At 28.3% G+C, this 27588-nt stretch overlaps 1 protein-coding gene across 3 annotated transcripts in view; it reads left to right on the top strand.

Annotated features, from left to right (window-relative positions):
• The first annotated feature begins 13249 nt into the window (after positions 1-13249).
• LOC119603745 (protein spaetzle) overlaps positions 13250-27588 on the top strand; it is a 35898-nt gene continuing 21559 nt past the window's right edge. Inside the window, exons 1-2 of one of the 3 annotated variants that reach the window (XM_037955905.1) lie at positions 13250-13404; positions 13510-14310. In XM_037955905.1, coding sequence (XP_037811833.1) covers positions 14254-14310 — 57 coding nt within the window. In that variant the 5' untranslated portion in view covers positions 13250-13404; positions 13510-14253. Of the gene's footprint in view, positions 14311-27588 lie in introns of all 3 variants that reach the window. The other 2 variants (XR_005231425.1, XR_005231426.1) reach the window with 2 other exon arrangements.

Here is a 27588-nt window from a genome sequence, read left to right on the forward strand (position 1 = left end):
TAGCAAAAAGTTTCATTACCATGTAAGGAGTTAAAATGCTAAAATTTACTTACACAATAGAATTTTTAAGTCATTATTTTAACATGGTGATGACATTGGAGGCAACTACTTAACACAACTGCTTACAAGTAATTAGAAAAAGTTGTCAATGTAAATAGTATGTTTAAATATATACAGCTTTACGGAGAAGATGACTAATGAATTAGAAAGTACTTATATAACACATTATTAATAAGACGTTATAAGACTACTTATATGTAATCAAGACGATATGTAGTAGTCATTGAAAAGTATTAATAGGTAAGTAATTACAAAAGAAAGTCATTACCGAGTTTTTGCTGGGTATTTTTATTGGATACATTATATAACAGATTGATACCTATCTATAAATAGATTATTGTTTGATCAAATATTTTTTATAAATAAAATTTCTATAATATTACGAACGATAGAATTCATTGAAAAGTTTTTTTTTTTTTTTTTTTTTAAATTACACAAATCTTCCATAGAGAAAGAATTGATCGAAAATTGTCTATAAAGAGAGAATTTTATTGACAATATATTGAAAATTTTGCATAAAGACATAATTTTTTTATAAATTGGAATTTTGAATAAAGAGAGATTTGATCGATATTTTTTTTATAAATATAATATTGATTAAAAATTGTTTATAAATAGAGAATTGACCAATATTTTTTGATCGACAATTTTTCAGAAAGAGAGAATTTATTAAAATATTTTTATAAAATATAATTGATCAAAAAATAGAGAATTGATCGAGAATTTTTCATAAAGAATGAATTAATCGAAAATCTTCTATAAAGTGAAAATTTCTCGAATATTTCATACAAATAGGGAATTGATTGATAATTTTTATAAAGTTTTAATGAAGAGAGAATTCATCAAAATTTTCTATACAACGGTAATTGATCAAAAATTTTTATTAATAAATTATCCATCTACAATTGTGAAAAAGTGAGAATTGATAAAAAATGTTTGTAAAGGATAATTAGTAAGAAACAAAATATGAAGTGAAAATTGATAGAAAAGGGAAAAGATCGTTTTTTTTTATAAGGAGAGAATTGATCAAAATGTGCTTATAAATGGATAATTGAATGATCGTTTTATATAGAACAATCGACTTTTAAATAGACAATTGATAATTGTCCGACAATTTTTCATCAAAAGATACTTGATTGAAAATTTCACAGTTCGAAACCCTGAGACCAAGTTATACGTTTCTTATGGATCTCCCTCACATATATTTTTGACCCTTCTTTTGTATGCCATTTCTGTCAACATTAAAATAAAGGCTTAACATCTGACATAACTTCTTTATTCTTCGAGATATATTCACCTAAATCTTGAAAAGCTATGGTTTTTTGGTATATTTATGGTATATATACCCTCACATCTATTTTTGATCCTTCTTTTGTATGTCATTTCTGTCAACTTTAAAATAAAGGCTTAACATCTGACATAAATTCTTTATTCTTCGAGATATCTTCACCTAAATCTTGAAAAGCTATGGTTTTTTGGTATATTTATGGTATATATACCCTAGATTACTGTAGTGCGGAGATTATTATGCTTTCTGAATATTGTTTATAACGAACAAAAATATTGGATCCACATCTATCTAAGGATGTTCCAATCATTTCCTAATTCGACTTAATGATGTCTGTCCTTGCGTCAACTTCAACGAATGATATCTCAGAAGTTGCAACAGATTTTTAAACATTTCAAAAAGTACTATAATAGAAAATAAGCCTTTTAAGACTTTATTTTAAAGTTGGTAGAATGGACTTTCAGATAGCATACAACTTTTTCTAAATAAAGTTAACTTGGCGCTATTATAACATCTAAAGAAAGGCATTGGGGGGTAATGATTACACAAAATAATTCATTACATGGTCAATTACAATTACTTGTAATGTGTAATTGAAGTTTTTCCAATTACATTTACTTGTAATGCGTAATTGACCATTAACCAATTACAATTACTTGTAATTGTAATTAAAGTTTTGCTAATTATAATTACTTGTAATTGTAATTTACCAATTACAATTACTGGCAGTTGTAATTTAGGTATCACAAATTACAAATTTCATGTAATTACAAGGAACAAAATTCACAATTACAAGTAATTATAATTGGCAAAACTTCAATTACAATTACAAGTAATTGTAATTTGCTAACATTCAATTACAATTAAAAATAATTGTAATTGGCAAAATTATAATTACAATTAAAAGTAGTTGTAATTGGTAAAGCCTCAATTACAATTAGGGTAGAAGGGGGATCATACGCCATAGGGGCACATCTGCCAATAGCGAATAACTTGAAAACTGAGTAATCGATTTTATCGCATTATTAAATTTTGTTTTCGTTTATCGATTATCTATCATCCCTGAAAATTTGAAACATTAACTTTACATATGATGGGAGGCAGACATGATTAATTGTTTTTCAAAAGGGCTGTGAAAATATTTCACTGTGTGAACTTTTTGTGCTAACTTTTTTAGTTTTTGTGATAGAAAAAATATATTGGTCAGTATTAGAACGTCAATAATAGTGAACAATAAGACATAATAATATTTTCGATATTGAAACTAAACCCCAGAACTGCCCGTGGGGCACATATGCCAAATATATGTAATACTTGTGATGTAGAACAAAATTTGGTTAAAATATAGAAAAAATCAGTAATAATTTGTTTTAATTTTTTTGTTAAGTTTTGTGAAATAAACAATAAATATCTGGTTTATTATACTTTGTTTAATGAATTAAAGTATAAAACAGAAAAATAAGTTTTTATTTTTGTAATTTTTTTCTTTTATTTTACTAATGACAAATCTGCCCCATCCCCTTGGAGCATTTACCCCATGGATAGGGCGGTATCGCCGTTTTTGGTCAGTGCGGAAAAGTTAAACAAATATGTACATGAGGATGACTTAGGAAAGATTGAAAGGAATAAAACTAAAGCCAACATATCTAAGTATCCGAACCAAAAAAAAAAAAATGAGAATATGTATTGTGGTTTTAATTTGAGGCCGCCTCAAAAAAAGTGGCGTATGGTCCCCCTTCTGCCCTACATCAAATGTAATTGTAATTGAAAATGTAATCATATCCCCCCCATGCCTGGCAAAAAAGGACCAAAAATGGCGTTTGTCAAACTTCAAGACACATCGTGATGGAAAAATTCTGAGAAACTCGAATTCAGCGCAGTTCAATTCTTTAGAAAAGTATACTTTGCACACTGGAATAAAAATGTGTCAGCCTATGTTGTCTATAAATAGAGAATTATTGGTAGATCGTGATGGATAAATTCTGAGAGATTCGGATTCTGCGTGGCTCAATCCTTTAGAAAAATATACTTTGCAATTTCGTATAATGAAACTACTTACTGATCGATATAAATATCAAAATCAAATAATATTCAATCTACTCAAAATGTACCTCTTAATTATATACCCATCACTCATGATAATGTCGGCTGGTTCCAAAGACCCAGTCGTGTTGTAATTCGTTTAAAAGTATTTATAAAGTTATGTGGTCATAGCACAGTGCCACTAATTAAAATACTAGTACTCGTACGTAAAATATTTTAACAGGTTTAATGTTTTTGTTACTTTTTATCACCTGCTGATGATTTAACAAATTGTAGATGCAAACATGATGTTGTACCAAATTGTTTCTTTTTGTAACGGAAACCCCTTGACTTTCTTGCTGGCTCCTGTAAGTCATGATGTAGTCGAAAATCGGAAGCAACCAATAAATTAAATTTGACGGAAGTATATTTTCATTTGCTTTTCGTTTTTCTTAAACTCTTAAATATTTTTGTGCAAATTAAACAAGTTTTTATTTAGATAAGTTTTTTTTTGCCAAACAATTTATTTGAAATCAAACACTTTAGCGCTTTATAACTGGTTGTAGTGTTTATAATTTTGGAGAAAAAGTGGTCAAAGAGTTTAAAGTGTAAGTGGGAAAGTAAGTTTTGTGTTGAGTCCATGTAACTATGTCTTGAAATCCTTTATATGTATTGCAACTTATTATGTCACAATGGTTTTTCCAATAAATTTATTTTTAAATTTTCATTTGTGTCATTTTCTATATGTGTATGTATGTATGTATTTCCTGTAATTTAATGCAAAATTCGTTCACTATTTCCACAGTTAAATGTCAAACCAATTTATAAGATTTAATTTGCGGTTCGTAAGTAATAATTCAGAAAACGTAATATTTATGACAGATAATATATTTATGGAGTTTGTTGATGCTTTATATATACTTTGTAATACCTGTCATTACAGGTGACAGGCATGCCGTGTTTATCCTTTGATAATAGACAAATTGTTATTTAAGTGAGGAAGATTGTTGGTTATTTGTATATTTCAGTTACTAAATGTGAATCTTGGAGTTTTTTATAGAAAATTTGAGACAATTTTCTACATCAATTTTCCATTTATATTTTATATATATAAAATTTGTCCTTTTCAAAGATTTGAATTTATATCAACATCTTTCTTTAATTTAATATCTAAACAAATTTCATTAACTAATCGCTTTACTAACAACATTATATTCTAAATGCTAAATATCTTTCACACAATTATAACAATAATAAATATTGGCTTAATTCATTTAAATTATTAACTTTTACATAAAATTGTATTAAGTAAAATACATAAATTAACACAAACTAACTAACAAAACCATTTAGTGAAATAAATAATAAAATAAACACTTTGAATAATATATTAAGTTAAGGAAAAAATTACTAAAATATTTAACAAACAAATGAAAAAAACTAAAACAAAAACCTCAATGGTCATTAGCCATGACAGTAGCAATGAATAAATAAATGTTTGACTTATTTCAGCAACTAAATATTGCTGTTAACAAATGTTTTTTTTCAAAAATACTCATACCCTCTACTGTAAATACTATGTAGTACCTTAAATCTATCCATCTGTCCCCAATATACATTTTATGCAGATTATTTTGTATGAATGTTTGTACATAAAAAAACAAAATCAGTTGAACTAATTTTTAAAAGGGTTCACCACGTTAAGGGCCAAACTAATTAAAATGTATACATATCTTTAACAAGATTTTGTTTAATTAAAAAAAAACATAAATTTCCCGTGAATTATTAATTATCAAATTATAAATTACAAAAAACATATGACCTATGTATTAGGAAACTCTATTTCGTTTTTAATATAATAAGTAAGTATCTACTAGTACATTTACTGTTAATTAAATATTTGATAAAAATAACTCAATAAATTAAAGTTGAAAACAATTTACACAATAGCATTTAAATTTTATATAGGTAATGCACAATGGCTCTTAAAATAAATTGAATGTTAATAAAAATAAAACACATAAAGTTGTGGTAAAGTATTACCAGCAGTACGGGGGTATAGTCCCAAAATAGCTAGTTAGCCTACCACTAGACTACCCAGGAGACTAGCTAGACCATAGACTAGAATAAAGACTAGACTATAGAATAGACTATAGAACAAACTAGACTACAGAATAGACTAGACTGTAGAATAAACTAGACTACAGAATAAACTAGACTATAGAATAATCTGGACTATAGACTAGGCTAGACTATAGACTAGACTATAGACTAGACTATAGACTAGACTATAGACTAGACTAGACTATAGACTAGACTATAGACTAGACTATAGACTAGACTATAGACTAGACTATAGACTAGACTATAGACTAGACTATAGACTAGACTATAGACTAGACTATAGACTAGACTATAGACTAGACTATAGACTAGACTATAGACTAGACTATAGACTAGACTATAGACTAGACTATAGACTAGACTATAGACTAGACTATAGACTAGACTATAGACTAGACTATAGACTAGACTATAGAATAGACTAGACTATAGACTAGACTATAGACTAGACTATAGACTAGACTATAGACTAGACTATAGACTAGACTAGACTAGACTATAGACTAGACTATAGACTAGACTATAGACTAGACTATAGACTAGACTATAGACTAGACTATAGACTAGACTATAGACTAGACTGTAGTACTTAGAGTCTATAATCTTTTTATACCCACCATCAAAAAAGATGGGGGGTATATTGTTTTTGTCATTCCGTTTGTAACACATCGAAATATTCATCTAAGACCCATAAAAGTATATATATTCTGGATCCTTATTAAATTCTAAGACGATCTAGCCATGTCCGTCCGTCGGTCTGTCTGTCCGTCTGTTGAAAACACGATAGAGTCCAAACGGAAGCAGCTAGCGAGCTGAAATTTTGCACAAATATTTTATATTGATGCAGTTTGTTTGGTATTGAAAATAAGCAATATCGGTCCACGATTTCGCCTAGCCCCCATATAAGGTCCCCTTCAGAAAACGACTTTAACGCTCATAACTGACTAAAAGAAACATCTACAGCGATGAAATTCGACATGAACATATTTTACAGGAACCTTAATATCATTGTAAAATTTTTTAAGGATCTGTCCATAATTGACCCTATCCCTCATATAAGGTCCCCTCAGAAAATGATATTAACGCTCATAACTGACTAAACGAAGCAGCTATAGCAATGAAATTCGACACAAGAACATATCTTATAGGAATCTTAATATCACTGTAAAATTTTATAAGGATCGGTCCATAATTGACCCTATCCCCCATATATGGTCCCCCTCAGAAAATGACATTAACGCTCATAACTATCTAAAAGAAGCAGCAATAGCGAAGAAATTCGACATAAACAATTTTTATAGGAATCTTAAAATCATTGTAAAATTTTATAAGGATCGGTCCATAAATGACCCTATCCCCCATATAAGGTCCCCCTCAGAAAATGACATTAACGCTCATAACTGACTAAAAGATGCAGCTATAGCGATGAAATTCGACACAGACATATTTTTTAGGAACCTCAATATCTTTGTAAAATTTTATAAGGATCGGCCCATGATTGACCCTACCCCCATATAAGGTCCCCTTCAGAAAATGACATTAACGCTCATAACTGTTTAAAATAAGCATCTATAGCGATGAAATTCGGCATAAACATATTTTATAGGAACCTTAATATCATTGTAAAATTTTATAAGGAACGGTCCATAATTGACCCTATCCACCATATAAGGCCCCCCTCAGAAAATGACATTAACGCTCATAACTGACTAAAAGAAGCAGTTCTAGCGTTGAAATTCGACACAAATATATTTTATAGGAACTTTAATATCTTTATAAAATTTTATAAGGATCGGTCCATAATTGACCCTACCCCCCATATAAGGTCCCCTTCAGAAAATGGCTTTAATTCTCATTACTGTCTAAAAGAAGCATCTATAGCGATGAAATTCGACACGAACATATTTTATAGGAACTTTAATATTATTGTAAAATTTTATAAGGATCGGTCCATAATTGACATTAACCCGTCTCCTTCTGAAAATGGCTTAACTCTCATTACTAGACTAAACTAAAATCGTTCTAGAAAATTTGACGAGGATCGGTTCATAATTGACCAAACGTCCCCCCTAAATAAGGTCCCTCTCAGAAAATAACTTAAACGCTTTTTACTACTTTAAAAATGCAAGTATAGCGACAAAATTCGACAAAAATTTCTCTATACATAGATGTAATAAATGAGAAAATTGTTTGGATAATAAAAGCATGGATTCTTAAATATCAAAGTTTATTTATAAGGAAGCATTCCTTTTTGGCAATGTTTTGATGGTGGGTATACAAGATTCGGCACAGCCGAATATAACACTCTTCCTTGTTTTTCTTAATTTTTCTGAAACGTTTTTGAATACCTACTTTAGTCTGTGGCAATACTTTGTATATTTTCTAAATTCAGGGTTTTATCAACATTAACTGTGCATATTAAAAAGTTGTTTACTTCTCAGGTATTTAAATACAGTATCTTTATAAAATTTTGATTAATTAAAATAAATTGTCATATAAAACATCAAAAAGTAATAAAAATCTCATGCATTTTATTTTACAATTTCCTTAAGTTGTGCAATAGCACAAACATTCATTTTTAAAACCGCCAATATTTTAATCATATCAACTTGAAACAAACTTAATCATTGTCAATGCCATTAACAACAATAATTTAGATTTTTTTTTTCAAAAAAGTGCAATAATAATTCAGCTTAATAACTTTGTTCATAAAAAATTAAAAAAAAACTATTATCAAAAAAGACATACCTAGTTTAAACGCGTATTTAAACGGAAGTTTAATAAACTAATAAAAAAACACAGATTATCAGCAAAAGCAGAAAACAACTGGCAGGATACATATGAATGGTAGAAATAATACACATATAGATGTTTATAATTTCCTGAAAGTATTAAAATTTTTATAATGATTTTTAAATTTATGCATACTTGCAAACATACATATTTTAAAAAAAACTTACACACAAGTGTCGCACTTCAAATAGATAACAAAACAAAAAAAAAAAAAAAAAAAAAAAACAATTGAAAATAAAATATTTATGTTAGTAATACTAAACAACTTCGTCTATAAACCAATTATTAAATACTATTAGCAGATTTTGTTAAATTCATTCAAATATTTTTTAGTTATGATTTACCGTTGATTTTGGGGTTGAACAAAAAACGTATAAATTACACAAGGTTATACCCTTTTCAATAAAATTATGTTGTCAGATATGTACTATATCGGTTAAATATAAAAACTAAACAAAATTCTGTAACATGTTGTATTTCTTGTATTAATTTTGTTTTCGAGTAAAAATTTATGGTAACTTTTATATCCTCTATAACATTCTTGTAATTGTGAAAAACCAAAAGAATCTTTTTTTCATGAAAACTAAAAGTCTGTGACTTTAGGTGTGAAAACACAAAAAAAATGCTTGTACAAATGTCTTTAACCACTGAAATTTACAAGATATTCGAATTTTAGATATTACTATGGGTAGTCCCTGCAAAATTTGAGGACACTAAACGTTCTTTTATATACATATGGGCCATTTCATGTGAAGTGATCCAACTCAAAAATTCGATTTGACAAATTTTGCACCAAGGTTAGTACTATTGGATAGAAGGTCAAACACAAATTGTCAGCTCTATCGGTCAAGAACTGCCGGACTTAGAGGGAGTCAAACTTGGACATTTTGGTCATACAGGGTTTTATTCAAATGAGTTCGACTAGGACTATAGACAAGATTAAAGATTAGACTATAGATTACACTAAAAATAAGACTATAGACTCATCTATAGACTAGACTATAGACTACTCTATAGCCTAGATTAAAGAATACTCTATAGACTACTCTATATACTAGACTATAGACTATTATACAGACTAGATCATAGACAAGACTATACAGACTATTGACTAGACTTTAGACTACTATATACACTATTCTATAGACTTGACTAGACTACAGACTAAACCATTGGCTGGACTAGACTATAGTCTACATATAGAGACTATTGACTATTGATAATACTATTGACTAGACTACTCTAATATGACTAAACTAAAGATTACTAGACTACTTCATAAACTAAACTATTGTCTACTCTATAGACTAAACTATAATCTGCTCTATAGACTAAACTATTAACTACTTTATAGACTAAACTATAAACTACTTTATAGCCTATACTATGGACTACTCTCTAAACAAGACTATTGACTACTCTATATGTTAGACTATTGACTGCTCTATAGGCTAGACTATAATATACACTATAGGCTAGATTATATACTTCTCTACAGTCTAGAGTATAGACTACTCTATATACTAAACTATAACTATTCTATATACTAATCTACAACTACTCTAAAGACTAGACTTTAGATAGAACTACAATGACAAGACAATAGACTAGACTATTTACTACACTATAGACTTGAATATAGACTAGATTAAAGACCGGACTATAGACTACACTATCGACTAGACTATAAACTGATCAATTGACTATTATTTGTACTGGTTGGAAAAAGTTCCGAAAAAGTATTGAATTTTCCATGCCATGTATAAACAAGTAAGAAATTATAGTCGGGCGAGGCCGACCATATAATACCCTACACCTGTTACAAAAATAAAATGTGATTTAGTTTTCATAATAAAGCTTTTAAGTTGAATTGTACCTTGCCTTGAATTATACTTAAGCCATTTATTGTTACAAAGTGATGGACATTGAAGTCAAATTTTAAAGGGGGATTTGTATAGGGGCTATGTTCAAATGACACCCTATAATTATAAAATTCATGAAAGTCATCAAGGCTATTATAGAACTTGGTTTTGCAGCTTTTTGTCGAGATACGAGTATATTAAACATAATTATGAACTTAAAATCCCTATTCATCGGGTACAGTTGTATGGGGTCTAGGTGAAATAATGGGCCGATGTTAACCATTTTCAATAGGCTTCGTCGCCGTTACCATAGAACGGATTTCATTGAACTATTTTCAAAGTTGCGACCTGTAGTTTGATTACAAGGACGGACATAGCTAAATCGACTCAGAAAATGATTCTAAGCTGATTGGTATACTTTAAGGTGGGTATAGGACCAATATTATTGTGCGTTACAAACATCAGCACAAACCCAATATACCCTCCCCACTAAAGTAGTGTAGGGTATAATTAAGCTTTAAACCCAGTAATTTAGAAGGAAATTTATTAAAAAACATTTTTAGATATATTTTGAATATATATATGGCTTTCATAATGTTGAACTTCAAGCCTTAAGGTACACTTTAGTTAAAAGTAGTACAATTTAGTGCAAGTTTTATCAAACTCTACCATATTTATATTGTAGGCAAGTAAAGTAAAGCAATTATATTTAATTCATTTTAACTTTGAGTTTCAATAAAATAAAAAAGTCGTAGACAGATTTAAAGATATCAATGTACAAACACGCAAAATTAAAATGCATACATAGTATGTTTGGATTTAATTAATTGTTTTGGAAAAAGTGTATTTTTTTCTTTAAATTTTTGCCTGAAAATATACAATGATATCATAAACATTATGAAAGTCTACACAACAGGCAAGCTCGTTTATAACGATCGTTGATGATCAGTAAATTCTTTTGCTATAGTAGATTAGAAGTTGTGTTTTTAAATTTATAGAGAGATATTTGAAATAGCACTTGGTTTTGCTATAAAACACATAGTAAGTGAAGGACGAAGGAGAAAACCATTGTGGTCAATCGCATGACTGCTATCCATAGAGGAGATAATCCTCGTTTCTGACCGCGAATCCGGTATTCGAAATACCCAGCTGAAGCCTGTTTTGACTTCTTTTGATTAAAGTAGCAGAATTTGAAGTGTATACTTTATGCAGAATGTAATGAATGTTTTTGTTTGTTTTTTCTGTCCAAAGTTTCCTAAAATTTTCATAATTTTGTACAGTGTACTTTAACTGAACAGTTCTTAAAAATTTGCAATCATTTGTTTTAAAAACATATACCAATTGAACTATACAAACAACATTTAATTAAAAATTTATCGACTTTTTGTTATTAAAATAAAAAAACTTGAGAAAAAGTTTATTTGACAGCATATGATACCCTACACCAATTTTAATTTCGAAATATTTAAACAATTTATAAATTAAAATAAAAAAAGTGATTTTCAGAAATATGCTTTATATAAAGGCATATACCTACGTGAATTATTAATTTCCAAATCATTTTGAGAACGGATTTTTGTATGAGGACTAGGGCCGATCAGTAAGAAAATTGATACTATCATTAAGACTTATATATAATTTGGTTCTGCCAATTTTTATAGAGATACTAATATATTTAAAAAACATGGCCTTCAAGGCTTTATTCGGGAGACTAGGAGAAATAAGGATCGAAATTAACCATTTGTCCATTCTATAAAATTGGGACCAGTAACGTGTGCAAAAGTATTACATGGAAGCACCGACGGACGGACAGAGCCAAATTGACTCAGATTCTAAGGCGACTGGTATTCTTTAAGAACTATTATTTTTGGGTCTTACAAACATCAGTACAAACGCATAACACTCTCCCACTATAGTGGTATAGGGTACAACCTATGGACTAGTGGTATAAAAAATTTTTTGCTCTATAATCAAGAGGTTATTAATCGTTTTTGCATCTGTGTAAAATGCTCTATAATTTCGGCAAAGCTTTCATATAAGTATCTTTCCAGAAATCAGTTAGAAATCAGGGTATTTAAATAAGTTTATTTACAATATAAATCACTGATGAAAGGTATCACAAGGTCGAATATGCCAAAAGTGTCTCCCGCTGTATTCTCCATAAAAATCAGACTAAAAAAATTTTTGTTAAATTAATAAGTTTTTTTTTTCTCCAGCTAAAAAATGAGACATAAACAAATTAATAAACAAACTCACAAAGAGTAAAATGTGATTGAAAAAAAGAGCCATGATAAAAAAAAGCTTTACTTTAAGCTAAGTTTAAGTTGACATTTAAACATTAATGAGTGTTTTTTTTAGCACGAGTATATGAAATTAAATGTAAGAGATCGCAAAAAAAAAAATAAAACTAAATTTAAGCTGTACAGTTAAGGAAGTTGCCAGATGTATATACATATATATAACTTTTTAGGAGATTTGATATGTTATGGAAATATTTAGTTCGTTTGAAAGGAGAATGTATGTATGTTACATCAAATCTGAAGAAATATAACTAGGCCTCCACCGCTCTTCTTTATTAGTATATCTGGAGGGAATCGAACTCATAGCATCTGGTCTAACAGACTAGAATACTAACCCCCGGAGGCAAAGATTGTTTCTAGCAATATAAAAAAAAATAATCTTTAAAATCAGTCCTGTAACAAAATTCCATTCAGATCGAAAGTGGAATTATTACTTAATAATTTAAATATAAAAAACAAATTAATTATTTTACTTTCAAAATTTTAAGTGATTTTATTTCAAAAAGTTGTTATTTCCACTTTCGATCGGAATAGAATTGTATGACAGGCCCCATAAAATTTAAATTAATAGATTTTTCAGGATTTTATGCAAATCTAAAAATAGTTAAAAGATATCACGAGAAGTTTCTAGATTACTCGAACCACTTCAGTAAACTATAAATATATCATAACAATCTGGCATCACCTTTACAATTACAGTGAGTAATTTAAAATCGACTTAAAATAAAATTAAGAGAATATAATTTTGTATTAAGCTTTTTTTTAAATTTTTTTGTAAAGCTTAAACGGTCCAGTAATTGAACAACAACGGATTGGATGGATGGGTCAACAAAACAAAAAATATATTTTTTGTTATTTTCGCATTATCAGTCAGTCATTAAGACACTTCTTCCATGTTCGTAACGTAACGGAGACTTATTACAAAAAATATTATTTGTCGTTTTCGTTAAAACTGGTGAATAAAATAAACAAATAAAAAAAATTATAAAAAAATACAAACATCATTAAAATATACCTATTTAAGCAAAAAAATAAATTTTTATTACAAATATTGTTTCAGATGACTATAATTTTTTTGTGTAAAATTTGTAATCTAACATTACATACAAATTCTAGTGCCTAATTATACTTACTGTTTGTTTTTGGGAAATTTCTAAAACGTCAGTATAAACGTCAAAATGAAAAGCGGGTTTTTTTGTGTTATATGTTAGAAAAAGTAGATAAATATATTTAAACAAAAAAATTAACAGCTGCTTTAGCAACAAAAGAAGTTATTGTGCCTTTTAAAAGTTATCCACAAAAAAAATTCCAATATATTTTAATAATTTAACACACAAACAGACAAACAAATAACACACTACAATAACAAATATAAATAAATTGTATAATTAATAGAAATTATTGCAATTAATTTGCAAACAAAAACCACAAAAAAATAATAAAAACATCAACGACCAGTCTTCGTTTAAATGGCTGCTAGTTAGTTGACTGCGATTAGCAAATCGTTTAACACCACACACACGCTTCTCTATATACAAAACAAAAAAAAAATATTATAAAATTCCATTAAACCAGAAACCAAAAACAGACAAGACACCTCTGCCAAAAATCGGCCAGAGTTAGTATAACCAAAAAAAGTAAAACAATTGCTTTGATTATTGCCAAAAAAAGACTAACTAACAACATCATCTCTCTATATATCATCAACATCAGTAAATAGCAGCAACACCAGTGTGTGTGTGTGTTTGTTTGTCTTTATTCTCCCCTCCTCTGTTGTCAACAACAAAACCCACATTCAAGAGACATGGCGCAATTTTTAACACTTTTGCCAGTTCTTCTACTTATTGGTGTCTTCAATCCGGTAGGTATTGAAATTTATTAAATAAGAAATACTAAAAAAGAAATTATACATAAATAAATAATTCATAAAATAACAATAATAAGTAACAGTGTACTAATGTTATTTAACAGATTTTTTTTTCTTTCGTTTGGTCAGCATAACAGCACAAATCAATTATCGGAAATATATATTAAATTTGTTTATTTACTGTGAATTTTCTTTACAATAAAAATGCTTATTGTTTGTGAGTTAAACGCAATCTGGGTAATATTTGTTTAAAAGATTATTTTTGTGCTTTTTAAAGTCAAAGAAATATTAAATCATTTCAATTATTTGTTCAGACGACTATTAAATGAACCATTGTAATCTCTATATGAGGGTTTATGCAAAGCAGTTAATATATTTCTTAGGAAAATTTTATATTGTTAATTATTTTATGGTTAGCTGTATATTATAGATAGATCCATTTTCACTACCAAAGATTTTAGCCTAACTAAGAACATTTGTGGAAAATCAGCAGCAAACGGACATAGGTTGAGTGAGAGTATACAAATGAGGCCCTGAAAATAGTACTAACTTGTAACAAAAAGAGTATCTTTTATATTTTAAAGTGCCGCTAGACTACAGACTGTATTATAGACTATACTACAGACTAGACAACACACTAGATGAATGGTTAGACTGTAGACTAGACTAGACTATAAACAAGACTTTAGACAATACGATACTGACTACTGATTAGACTAAGGGCTGTTGACTAGACTATAGAATACTTTATAGATTCGACTAAAGACTACTTTATAGACTAGATTATATACTACACTATAGACTAGACTATATACTACTCTATAGGCTAGACTATAGGCTACTCTATAGACTATACAATAGACTACTCCATAGGCTGAACTATAGACAAATATATAGACTAGACTATAGGCTACTCTATAGACAACTCCATAAACTACTCTATAGACTAGACTATAGACCACTCCATAGACTAGACTATAAACTACTCTATAGACTTGACTATAGACTACTCCATAGACTAGACTATAGACTACTCTATGGACTAGACTATAAATTACTCCATAGGCTACTATATAGACTACTTCATAGACTACTCCATAGACTACTCTATAGACTACACTATAGACTACTCCTAGACTAGACTATAGACTTGACTATAGACTGCTCCATAGACTAGACTATAGACTAGACTATCGACTACTCTATAGACTAGACTACTATATAGACTACTTCATAGACTACTCCATAGACTACTTTATAGACTAGACTATAGACTACTTTATAGACTAGACTATCGACTACTCTATAGACTAGACTATAGACCACTCTATAGACTAGATTATAGACTACTCTATAGACTATACTATAAACTACGCTATTGACTAGACCATAGACTGCTCTATAGACTATACTATAGACTATTCTATAGACTACTCTATTGACTAGACTATAGACTAGACTACTCCATAGACTAGACTATAGACTACTCTATTGACTAGACTATAGACTACTTTCTAGACTAGACTAGAGACTACTCTATAGGCTAGTAGATTACTCTATATATATACTATAGATTTTTCTATAGACTAGACTTTAGACTATTCTATTGACTAGAATATAGATTATTCTATAGACTAGACTATAGACTATTCAATAGGCAATGCTATAGAGTAGACTTTAGACTATTCTATAGACTAGACTATAGACTACTCTATAGACTAAATAGAGTAGTATATACTCTGTAGACTAGACTATAGACTACTCTATGGAATAGACTATTGACTACTCTATATAGACTAGACTATATACTACTATATAGACTGGACTGTAGACTCTAAAATAGACTTAGACTAGAATATAGGCCAGATTATAGACAAGACTATAGACTACATTATAGATAAGACTATATTGATTATTGACTATGTATGTAATAGGCTATCGACTATACTATAAACTAAACTAAAGACTGGATTATAGACTTGACTACCCTATACACTACTTAATAGACTACACTAGACAAAGCTATATAGACAACTAGACTATAGACTAGACTTTTGACTAGAAAATGTACTAGACTATAGGCTAGAATATATACTAAACTATAGACCGGACTATAGAAATGACTATAGACCAGACTATAGACTAGAGTATAGATAAAAGGCTTGATCAGATTGGACTTTCAGATAACAAAGCAAATTTTATAATTAAAGATGTCTTCTTGTAGTTATGCCGTCTTAAATAAGGTCAACAACGGTGTTTTTTTTTTCAAACTTTATGACACAATAGGTGGTGTATCATTTAGGGAAGTATACTTGTTTTGGTCTCTGGGTTAAAAATTAATCACCCGCCATGATATTTTGTAGCTAGAGGTCATATTGTAATGTATAGTGAAGATCGGGATTAAAATGGCAATATAGGAGAAAATTCGACTTAAACATGTTTTATAATAATACAAGTTTTTTAAGGAATTTCATGAGGATCGTTCCATAATTATCCTCTATATTATCCATACCCTGCAAAAACTGAGACTACTCCGCACTCTTGTGTGAAGAAGTACTTGCCTCTAATGTCATCAAAGTAAATGTCAATATAAGTTTTTGCTGGGTTAATATCATGATAAATAATGTGTATAAATTGCATTAATTTCTTAGCCCTGTATTCATAAAAATACTAATAGTTTAGTTTTGGTTTATTAAACACATTTTCCATACAAAATTCCTACAATAAACTATCAAAAATTTTATTTAGCTTTTATAAGGGGTTAGTGTTTTTTTATAGTAATACAAATTTTTACACATATTTTAGCATAAATATATTTGAGAAAAAAGTAAAAATATAAATAAAATATTTACATTTAAATTGATTAAATATGTAATTTTTTAACCTTGTTTCCTGTCACCTTCTTTTCTTCTTTTTTTTTAAACAAATTAATTCAATTTAAAAAAAATAAATATATTTATTCAGCCTATGTTATGTTATTCTTTAATGGGATTGAAAATAATAATATTTTTACAAATTTTAAACAAAATATTTGTTTGAATTGTGTAAATTCAATTATAGGAACAATATTGTATGTAAACAAATGAAAGAAAAATATTATTTTTAATTTGTATAAATAATACTACTACTAATCGATCAGAGTAGAGTATACTGAGAATTTAATTTAATAAATTTAACAAATTTTAATAGATTATTAAATTGATTTTTAAAAATTTAAATCGGAAGAGAAATATGATTAGCACATTGGAAAAACATTTTTTAAATTTTGTTTAATTTCTTGTAGATTTTTCTCTGTGTGTATGATTGATTATTTCAAAATTTACAAAAACATATTTTTTTTCATGAATGAAAGACTAGAAATGTTAATTAGTTGTGATAGACCATGTAAAGGTGTTGATTGTATGACACATTATTAACATTTATTTTAATTTATTTATGTTTTTTTTTTGCATTTGAATAGTTTTTTATAACCAAATTTTTGGTTATTGATTATGCTTAATGAAAACATGGTTTTATAGTGTGTGAGAATTTGTAAAGAAATATGAGGTTTAAGCGAAATACAATTTTAATTCATTGGTTAATAGTTTTACTTCGAACTTTTTGTTTTATTTAAATAAGAAAGATTCCCCCAGCTTGAGGTCAATTGTTTATAAAATATTCATTTATTTTCCAATATTTCGATATCCTTCGAAATCCTTAAAATTTTTATTTGAAAATAAAATATAATAAAAATTATGATGTCATACCTTTCAGATCGAAACCGACCTTCATAAGATCAGAGGTAAATGGTAAAAATTCCATGATTTTTAATACTTGTTCGACTATAATTTTTAATTTGTTTTATTTCCTTTTCAATTCCAATATATTTCATTTAATAATTAAATTCAACGTTTTTCTGAGGTTATCTGACATTGAACTTGTAATTTTTAATAAGAAAATGTTTGAACCTTTAAACAATAAAATATTTTTTTTGCATTAATACTTTTTATATAAAATACTAAATAAAATCAAAAGGGTTTATTACTTTTAAGACATTAAAAAATCTTGCTAGTTAATCAACACGACAATTAATAATTTAAATATTACCCAGCAAAAAAAGAACTTCTATGGAAGTACTGAAAAAGACCTGAAGAAGTGATGATTTTAACACAGGCTTATCATAGGAGGGATGTTATTTGATTCCAAATTCACAAAAATTGAAAAAATAGAATTATTTTCGCTTTTTTGGAAGTCTTTCAACATCACTTCCTTAGAAGGTAAAATAAATTCAATTAGTGCTACTTTTGAAGTGGTGATTAATGTTATTCTTGTAGAAGTACTTCGTTTCATTTTTGCTGGGTTATAGAATAAGGAAACTGTTAGCTAAAAATAAATGTAAAAGTATTAAAATTAAACATTAATTAATTCATTTAATTCTGCCTACAAAAATGATAAACAATTTTTGTAATTACTGAGCTCATGTATTAACAAAACGTTTATAAAGTTTTTGTTTGCAAATAATTTATTTCAATAAAAAAGTATCTTTTGTAAAAAAATACCACCTCTTTAACAGTAATTCTTGAAACATTTAATGCATTTTTTATACTATTAAAATTACAGTGGAGCTTTACTGTAGATTTCACTGTAAATTACAATTTAAATTTATTTTTTATTAAATAGCTTTATAACTAATGTTATCTTCATACCTGTCAAATATTTGAGGAAAATTACGTTTTCAACAAATTATTGATAGGTGTGAACGTAGCTTAAACTTATTCGATGCAAAGACATTGTTTGCATTTGTTCTAAAGTATGCAAAGAAATTCGCATTTTTTATTATGGTTAAAAATTTTCATCGTTAAATAAAATTGTCACTGGAAATAAAAGCGCTTAAATTAGTATAAAACATGATATCCAACTTTCATGTCTGTTATAATTTGAAACGATTTCAAATGAATCTGAAATTCTAGGAAATCTGCATAACAACATGAAAATGTTTATTTAACTGAAATAAAAACTCGTTTAACCGCATATATCTGCAATATTTGCATGCAGAAAAGTAAATGTCATCAATAACAAGTTGGAGTTTTATACCTGCTTATGCCGAATTCTATATACCCACCATTAAAATATGTATTTTAAATTTTGGAAAGAGACTCAAGACCACTTATTTGAAAAAAGTGAATTTTGACAGGATAGTAGAAACACACATTTAATATTCCAAATTTCGAAGTAAGCTGATTTGATCGGAGTCATATCTTTGGGATCTAGAGGCCACTAGACAGAAATATCCGCCTTTATGTTTTTATGTTGATCGTAGTATGTCGGTTTTGTCAAACGTCCACAGGTAGTTATTTAGTTAGTAAGTCAGTTAATTAGTTAGCTAGTTAGTTAGTTAGTAAGTTAGTTTGTTAGTTAGTTAGTTAGTTAGTTAGTTAGTTAGTTAGTTAGTTAGTTAGTTAGTTAGTTAGTAAGTAGTAGTTAGTTAGTTATTTAGTTAGTTATTAGTTAGTTAGTAGTTAGTTAGTTAGTTAGTTAGTTAGTTAGTAGTAGTTAGTAGTTAGTTAGTTAGTTAGTTAGTTAGTAGTTAGTTAGTTAGTTAGTTAGTTAGTTAGTTAGTTAGTTAGTTAGTTAGTTAGTTAGTTAGTAGTTAGTTAGTTAGTTAGTTAGTTAGTTAGTTAGTTAGTTAGTTAGTTAGTTAGTTAGTTAGTTAGTTAGTTAGTTAGTTAGTTAGTTAGTTAGTTAGTTAGTTAGTTAGTTAGTTAGTTAGTTAGTTAGTTAGTTGTTAGTTAGTTAGTTAGTTAGTTAGTTAGTTAGTTAGTTAGTTAGTTAGTTAGTTAGTTAGTTAGTTAGTTAGTAGTTAGTTAGTTAGTTAGTTAGTTAGTTAGTTAGTAGTTAGTTAGTTAGTTAGTTAGTTAGTTAGTTAGTTAGTTAGTTAGTTAGTTAGTTAGTTAGTTAGTTAGTTAGTTAGTTAGTTAGTTAGTTAGTTAGTTAGTTAGTTAGTTAGTTAGTTAGTTAGTTAGTTAGTTAGTTAGTTAGTTAGTTAGTTAGTTAGTCGTTAGTAGTAGTTAGTTTAGTTAGTTAGTTAGTTAGTTAGTTAGTTAGTTAGTTAGTTAGTTAGTAGTTAGTTAGTTAGTTAGTAGTTAGTTAGTTAGTTAGTTAGTAGTTAGTTAGTTAGTTAGTTAGTTAGTTAGTTAGTTAGTTAGTAGTTAGTAGTTAGTTAGTTAGTTAGTTAGTTAGTAGTTAGTTAGTTAGTAGTTAGTTAGTAGTTAGTTAGTTAGTTAGTTAGTTAGTTAGTAGTTAGTTAGTTAGTTAGTTAGTTAGTTAGTAGTTAGTTAGTTAGTTAGTTAGTTAGTTAGTTAGTTAGTTAGTAGTAGTTAGTTAGTTAGTTAGTTAGTTAGTTAGTTAGTAGTAGTTAGTAGTTAGTTAGTTAGTTAGTTAGTTAGTTAGTTAGTTAGTAGTTAGTTAGTTAGTTAGTTAGTTAGTTAGTTAGTTAGTTAGTTAGTTAGTTAGTTAGTTAGTTAGTTAGTTAGTTAGTTAGTTAGTTAGTTAGTTAGTAGTTAGTTAGTAGTTAGTTAGTTAGTTAGTTAGTTAGTTAGTTAGTTAGTTAGTTAGTTAGTTAGTTAGTTAGTTAGTTAGTTAGTTAGTTAGTTAGTTAGTTAGTTAGTTAGTTAGTTAGTTAGTTAGTTAGTTAGTTAGTTAGTTAGTTAGTTAGTTAGTTAGTAGTAGTTAGTTAGTTAGTAGTTAGTTAGTTAGTTAGTTAGTTAGTTAGTTAGTTAGTTAGTTAGTTAGTTAGTTAGTTAGTTAGTTAGTTAGTTAGTTAGTTAGTTAGGGGGCTAGGTTCAAATATGGACACATGTCCGTGAGCACCCTTGTAGCCTTTTAATACGTAACTGCGACGTAATACGGGTTTTGACAAAAGTGAATAGTGTTTCCCAATCATTATAATTAAAATCTCTAAAATGATAAGCTGGAAATTTCGTATTTGTCACATAATATTTTTTTGTAGTTGATGCTAAAACTTTAAGCCAACTACTATTTCTAATATTTAATTTTAAACTTATTCTTTAATACTTTCAATTTCCCAATACTTTTGTTTGCTAATAAAATTTCAGCAGCTTAATGGGAAAATTGAAAAATTTTCATGTTAAATAATATCTTTCAAATCTTTATTTATTGCAGTATTTTCTCTAATTTAATTATTTTACTATTAACATGATTCACTTCAAATAATTCTATTAGTATTATAATGATTTATTTATTTGATAGAAATTTCCCACATATAAGTTTTTTCTGTATTTTTAAAATGGTATTTATACACATATGATGTATATGTACTAGTTAACGTGTCATTTATAGTCATGCAAGAGTCAGTGAGAATTTTTGTTATCAGATACGCTTAATAGTATTTTTATAATTTTAGAAAAAAAGTTTATTAAACTCACTGCAATGTTAATTCCGTATTCAGAACCATACTATTGTGTTCAACAAATTAATATTGATAAATTTTATCAGATCATCAGTAAGAAAGTTTGGGGTTTTTAATTTAATAATTGCTACATTATTTCTTTTGTTGTGTTTAGGTAGGTGATCCTTACAATACAATTACACATACTTGTAATTAATCATGTCATGAATTACTTTATGTAATCATTAATTCCCGAAGCCAAGTATATTTTGAATATAATGTTGAAACAACTACTCAACATTTTTCGAATTTAAGAACAGCTGTTATAATAAATTGATATTTAAATAATTTATCTAAATAATGATGTTAATAAATTTATAAATAGACATTAAATACAATCTATGTTAGTTGTCACGTTATTTAAAATCATATATCAAAGTTTATTTTAAGTGCACAATGGATAGATAAATACATTTTAGTTATGACAATTTTAAAATATGTAAAAAAATTATAATCGAACATGCCTCAACCATATAATAACCCTTGATTTTTCGATTCCGATTATAATTATACAATTCAAATATAATAAACGCAAAGTAAAGAAAGGTGTAATGAAATGCGTTTTAAGTCAATTTCAAATTTTAACATAAAATACATATATTTATTTTTATACCCTACACCACTATAGTAGGGAGGGTATTACGCATCTGTGCTGATGTTTATAACACCTTAAAATATTGGGAAAATATACCAATCGGTTCAAAATCACTTTCTCAGTCAATTTAGCTATGTCCGTCCGTCTGTAAGTCAGTGTGTCCATGTAAACCTTGTGCACATTCTACAGGTCGCAACTTTCAAGATAATTTGATGAAATTTGGCACATACTCTCTTTTTTTACCAGTACAAGGACGAAGCCTATTGAAAATGGTTAAAATCGGCTCATTATTTCGTATAGCCCCCATACAAGCGTACCCTCGAATAGGGCTTTTAAACTTATAAATATTCGACCCTTTCCTCCATACATAGTCCCCTTCAGAAAATGACTTGGTGGTCAAAATTCATTTAGAAAATCCCTTTTTTGTCAACAAATTGTTTCTGAATTAAGGTACAAATTAAATTTAATACTTTTTTATTAAAAAAATAATCAACATTTTTAACATAATCACTGGTGTTGGCATGGCCGACCATGCCCGACTATAAATTCTTAATTGTTTTTTCTTAATCTATATATATATATATATATATATATATATATATATATATATATATATATATATATATATATATATATATATATATATATATATATATATATATATATATATATATATAAATGTATGTGTGTTTGTTTGTTTGTTCGAAGTTTATAGGCAGCTAAACGGCCGGGCCGTTTTTTTCTGAAATTTGCACAGTTTCTTTCTGTAAGTCTGGAAGAAACTATAGGCTACTTTTTACTACAAAATGAATATTAAAAGTCACATATCTCAGAAACTGCGACAGCTAGAATCCTAAAACAACTTTGACATCCATAAGAATATTTTTGGACAAAATGGACGGAATGGCTATTGTGGGCGTGGCACCTTCCATATTACGAAAATATTAAATCAGTATATCTAAGAAAATATAACAGTTGGATTGCTAAAATTTTTTCGGGGCCACTTTAGTGTCAATATGATTATTTAAGATAAAAAGTGGGCGGATTAGCAACAGGGGGCGTGGAATTCAAAAATTCTTTTATCTTAAAAACTATGGGAGTTAGAATCTTCAAATTTTGCACGAAGAACTTTAACATCCGTATACAGAGTTTGGGTAATAAAATGGTGGACTACCAATGGGGGGAGCGGAACTTCCCATATGAATTAAATACAAAAATTCGTTTATCTGGGTAACCAATAGAACTAGATTCTTAAAATTTTGCACAAAGAACATAAATATTCATGTGAACATTTTAGGAAAAAAAGGCGGACTTTCATTAATGGGAGGAGGTGTTTGGAACCCCCATATGAATTAAATAGAAAAATTCCTATATTTGAGAAACTATTATAGCTAGAATCTTCAAATTTTACATGAAGAACTTTGACATTCATGTGAACATTTTGAGAAAAATGCGCGGAATTTCAGTGTGGGCTTGGTACCTCCCATATGAATTAAATGCAAACTATAATAGTATTCACATTTCTTAATAAAAGTTTGGAAAACTTGGCAAACTTGCAATCATTTTCGTGGTATCTCCCATATGTAAAAAGTTGTATAGCCGGAAAACTATTATATTTAGAATTTTCAAAATCGCTAAGTGGATTTTTTATTTACATATATATGTATATTGCTTTTAGGGTTAGCAAAGCACACTGGGTATAGCAAGTTTTTTATAATTATGAAATATTCAAATTAATTTGTTCCTAAAATTAGAGCCAAAAACTTATTACTACTATTTTTTAAACAATTTATTGCTTAATCAACTTAACCAATTACAAGTTACTCACTTAGAAAAAGTACCTTAGATAATTTAAATAATTTAAATATAATTTATAGCGCACCATAACTTAAACAAGGCGGTGGAAATAAGTAATTATATTTTTAATTAAAATTTTAGTGTAATTTTGTTTTTCTTTCACAAAAATTATGGGATTTTTCTAACTATTTAGTAAACTTAAATTTTTAATAATAACTTTGACGTTTATAAAGATAAACATTCTAAGCAAAAACTAGTTAATGACGTTTGGTACTTACTCAATCACTTACTTTTCAATGACTACTACATAGCGCCTGTAATACGTAGAAGGAGTCGGGTAAGCTTGCACGTATGTAGGTACTACTTACGTAACTAACGTATAGAGTGTTAAAATGTAAGTAAATTTAGCATTTTAACTATTTACTTTTCAATGTAAGTTTTTGCTGGGTTAATATGACGGCGTGTTGGTATTAAAACCTTTTTCAAACCATGCGCCAGTCTGTCATACTTATGCATACTAGACAAAAAATTATAGTTAAATCATTAAATTCAATAAATATATTCATATGAGAACTTTAATGTTGTTAATAATAAATTAAAATTATAAATAAAATTGTTGTAAAATAAAAAGGGGGATTTTTCCTAGTTTTTATACCCACCATCAAAAAAGATGGGGGTATATTGTTTTTGTCATTCCGTTTGTAACACATTGAAATTCGTCTAAGACCCATAAAAGTATATTCATATATTCTGGGTCCTTATTAGATTCTAAGACGATCTAGCCATGTCCGTCCGTCTGTCTGTTGAAAACACTATAGAGTCCAAACGGAAGTAGCAAGTGAGCTGAAATTTTGCATAGATGCTTTTAGTTGATGCACCTATAGCGATGAAATTCGACACAAACATATTTTATAGGAACCTTAAAATCTTTGTAGAATTTTATAAAGTCGGTCCATAATTGTCCCTACCCTCCCATATATTACGTCCCCTTCAGAAAATGACTTTAAGGCTCATAAGTGTCCAAAAGAAGCATCTATAGCGATGAAATTAGACATGAACCTATTTTATAGAAACGTTAATCGCTTTGTAAAATTTTATAAGGTTCGGTCCAGAATTGACCCTACCCCCCATATAAGATCCACTTCAGAAAATGACTTTAACGCTCATAACTGTCCAAAAGAAGCATCTATAGCGATGAAATTCGACATAAATATATTTTCTAGGAACCTAAATCGCTTTGTAAAATTTTATAAGGATCGGTTCATAATTGACCATACCCCCCATAAAGGGTCCCCTTCAAAAATGGCTTTAACGCTCATTACTAGCCTAAACTAAAATCGTTCTAAAAAATTTGACGAGGATCGGTCCATAATTGACCAAACCTCCCCCCCCGCTCTAATAAGGTCCCTCTCAGAAAATGACTTTAACGCTTTTTACTACCTTAAAAATACAAGTACAGCGACAAAATTTGTTACAAATTTCTCTACCAAATTTTAGGAGGATCAGTCCATAATTGATCCTATCGATATACATAATATGTATGATGGTAAAATTATACATAGATGTAATGAATGAAAAAATTGTTTTGATAATAACAAAAGCATCGATTCTTAAATATCAAAGTTTATTTATAAGGAAGCATTCCTTTTCGGCAATGTTTTGATGGTGGGTATACAAGATTCGGCACAACCGCATATAACACTCTTACTTGTTTTTTTTTTTTGCAAAACTTGTTGTAATTTTAAAAATGTATAAACATTAAAATATCATATCCATAGTTTGTATATTTAACTTATAATATGTTTATTCTGCTATAATTGATAGGAATCTTAAAGTGTTTAGTTTAAGCTTTAAATTTTTAAGGTTTTTTTATTTAGTTTATTTGTTTTAGTTTTTATAAATTTTTTAGTCATAAAAGTTTTTTTTTTAAAACGTGATTTTTTACTTTTGCATTAGTATGAATGAGGTTTTAATGTATGAAAAAAATTTAAAAATATATTTCTATATATAAAAACCACTTTTTTTTATAAATGTTTTATTTGTATTGTTATTTTGGTAGTATGCTTTTATTTAGAAAAAAATTTCGTGCTTTCCTGCTTTTATTTTGACCATTAATGTACGCAAATCGAATGCAAAATCAACCACAAAAAATTGATATTTAAATGCGTCTGCTGGCACACTACTGTTGATAGTGTTAGGAAATGTGATGGGTTTGATTGGTCATAATCGAATATCAGTTAAGCTAATATGTTGAGAAAAGAGTTCAGATAATTTTCGATGATATAAGAAAATATTCAATGTACTAAGAATGTCAAAATAATATTTTTCTCTGTTTTTGGTCCCAATTATCATGTAAATCATATGATTATTGTACAAGATTTATTTATGAAACATTTATCAAAGGAAGTTGATTAACATATAATGAAATGTTATAGGGTGCTCTTTCAACAAAGATTTTATTAATATTATATTATCGTGATATATTCAAATACTAAAAGTATTTAAGTAGTATTTTTTGTCATTTTTTTTTCTTAAGTCATCGTACTTTTTTATTTAATTCATGCGTTAAATTACATACATATTTTGTGGTTAGTATTTTATTTATATTTATTTTAATATTTTTATTTCTTTATATTTATTTTTGCTACTTGGAGAGTTCAACATTTTGCCGGCAAAACTTAATCATAAGTCATGGTAGTTTAATATTTGTATGGATGTTGGAGTACATACATATGTACATAAATAAATGAATATATGTATGTATGCATGTACTATAGAAATGTTTATTTAATTTCAAACTAATATGTAAATGTTTGTATCATAACCCTGCAGTTTTGAAACAACTACTGACACGTTAGTCCAGTTTTGTTAGTTACACAGTTTTGAAGTGTGTTAGTGTTCCAGTCTGTTAGACTGGCACAACTCTGTCTTAACTGTTTCGTTAGTTAGTCAGGTTTGAAGTATGACTCCGTTACTGTTCTAGTCTGTTAGACCAGGGAACGTGGGCTTGATTCCCACCAGAGACACTGCTAAAGGAACGCACAACAGGCCCGATGCAAGCCTAGGTGTATTTCATCAGATTTGATGTAACATACATTCTCATTTCAAACTAACTAACCAGTCAGTTGTACACTCCTTTTTATTTCTATAAAACTTGTTTATGTCGAATTTTGTCGATATACTGCCTGTATTAAGGCTGATGTCAGAGTTGGCGCTACAAGCGATGCGAAGCTTTAAGCTACAAACCTTTCCTTGTGTTTCCCTATGTGTCATGTCAGATTGAAAATGAAGCTTGATGCGAGAAAACACAAGCAAAAAATTGTAGCGTAAAGCTTCGCATCGCTTGTAGCGCCCACTATGACATCAGCCTAAGTCAGTTATGAGGGTTTGAAGCCGTTTTTGAAGAAGACCTTATATGGGGTCAATTATGGTC

This window comes from Lucilia sericata, unplaced genomic scaffold (assembly GCF_015586225.1).
Source record: "Lucilia sericata isolate MDLA Ls3-8-SP2 unplaced genomic scaffold, ASM1558622v1 Contig000333F_arrow, whole genome shotgun sequence".
Lineage (NCBI taxonomy): Eukaryota > Metazoa > Arthropoda > Insecta > Diptera > Calliphoridae > Lucilia > Lucilia sericata.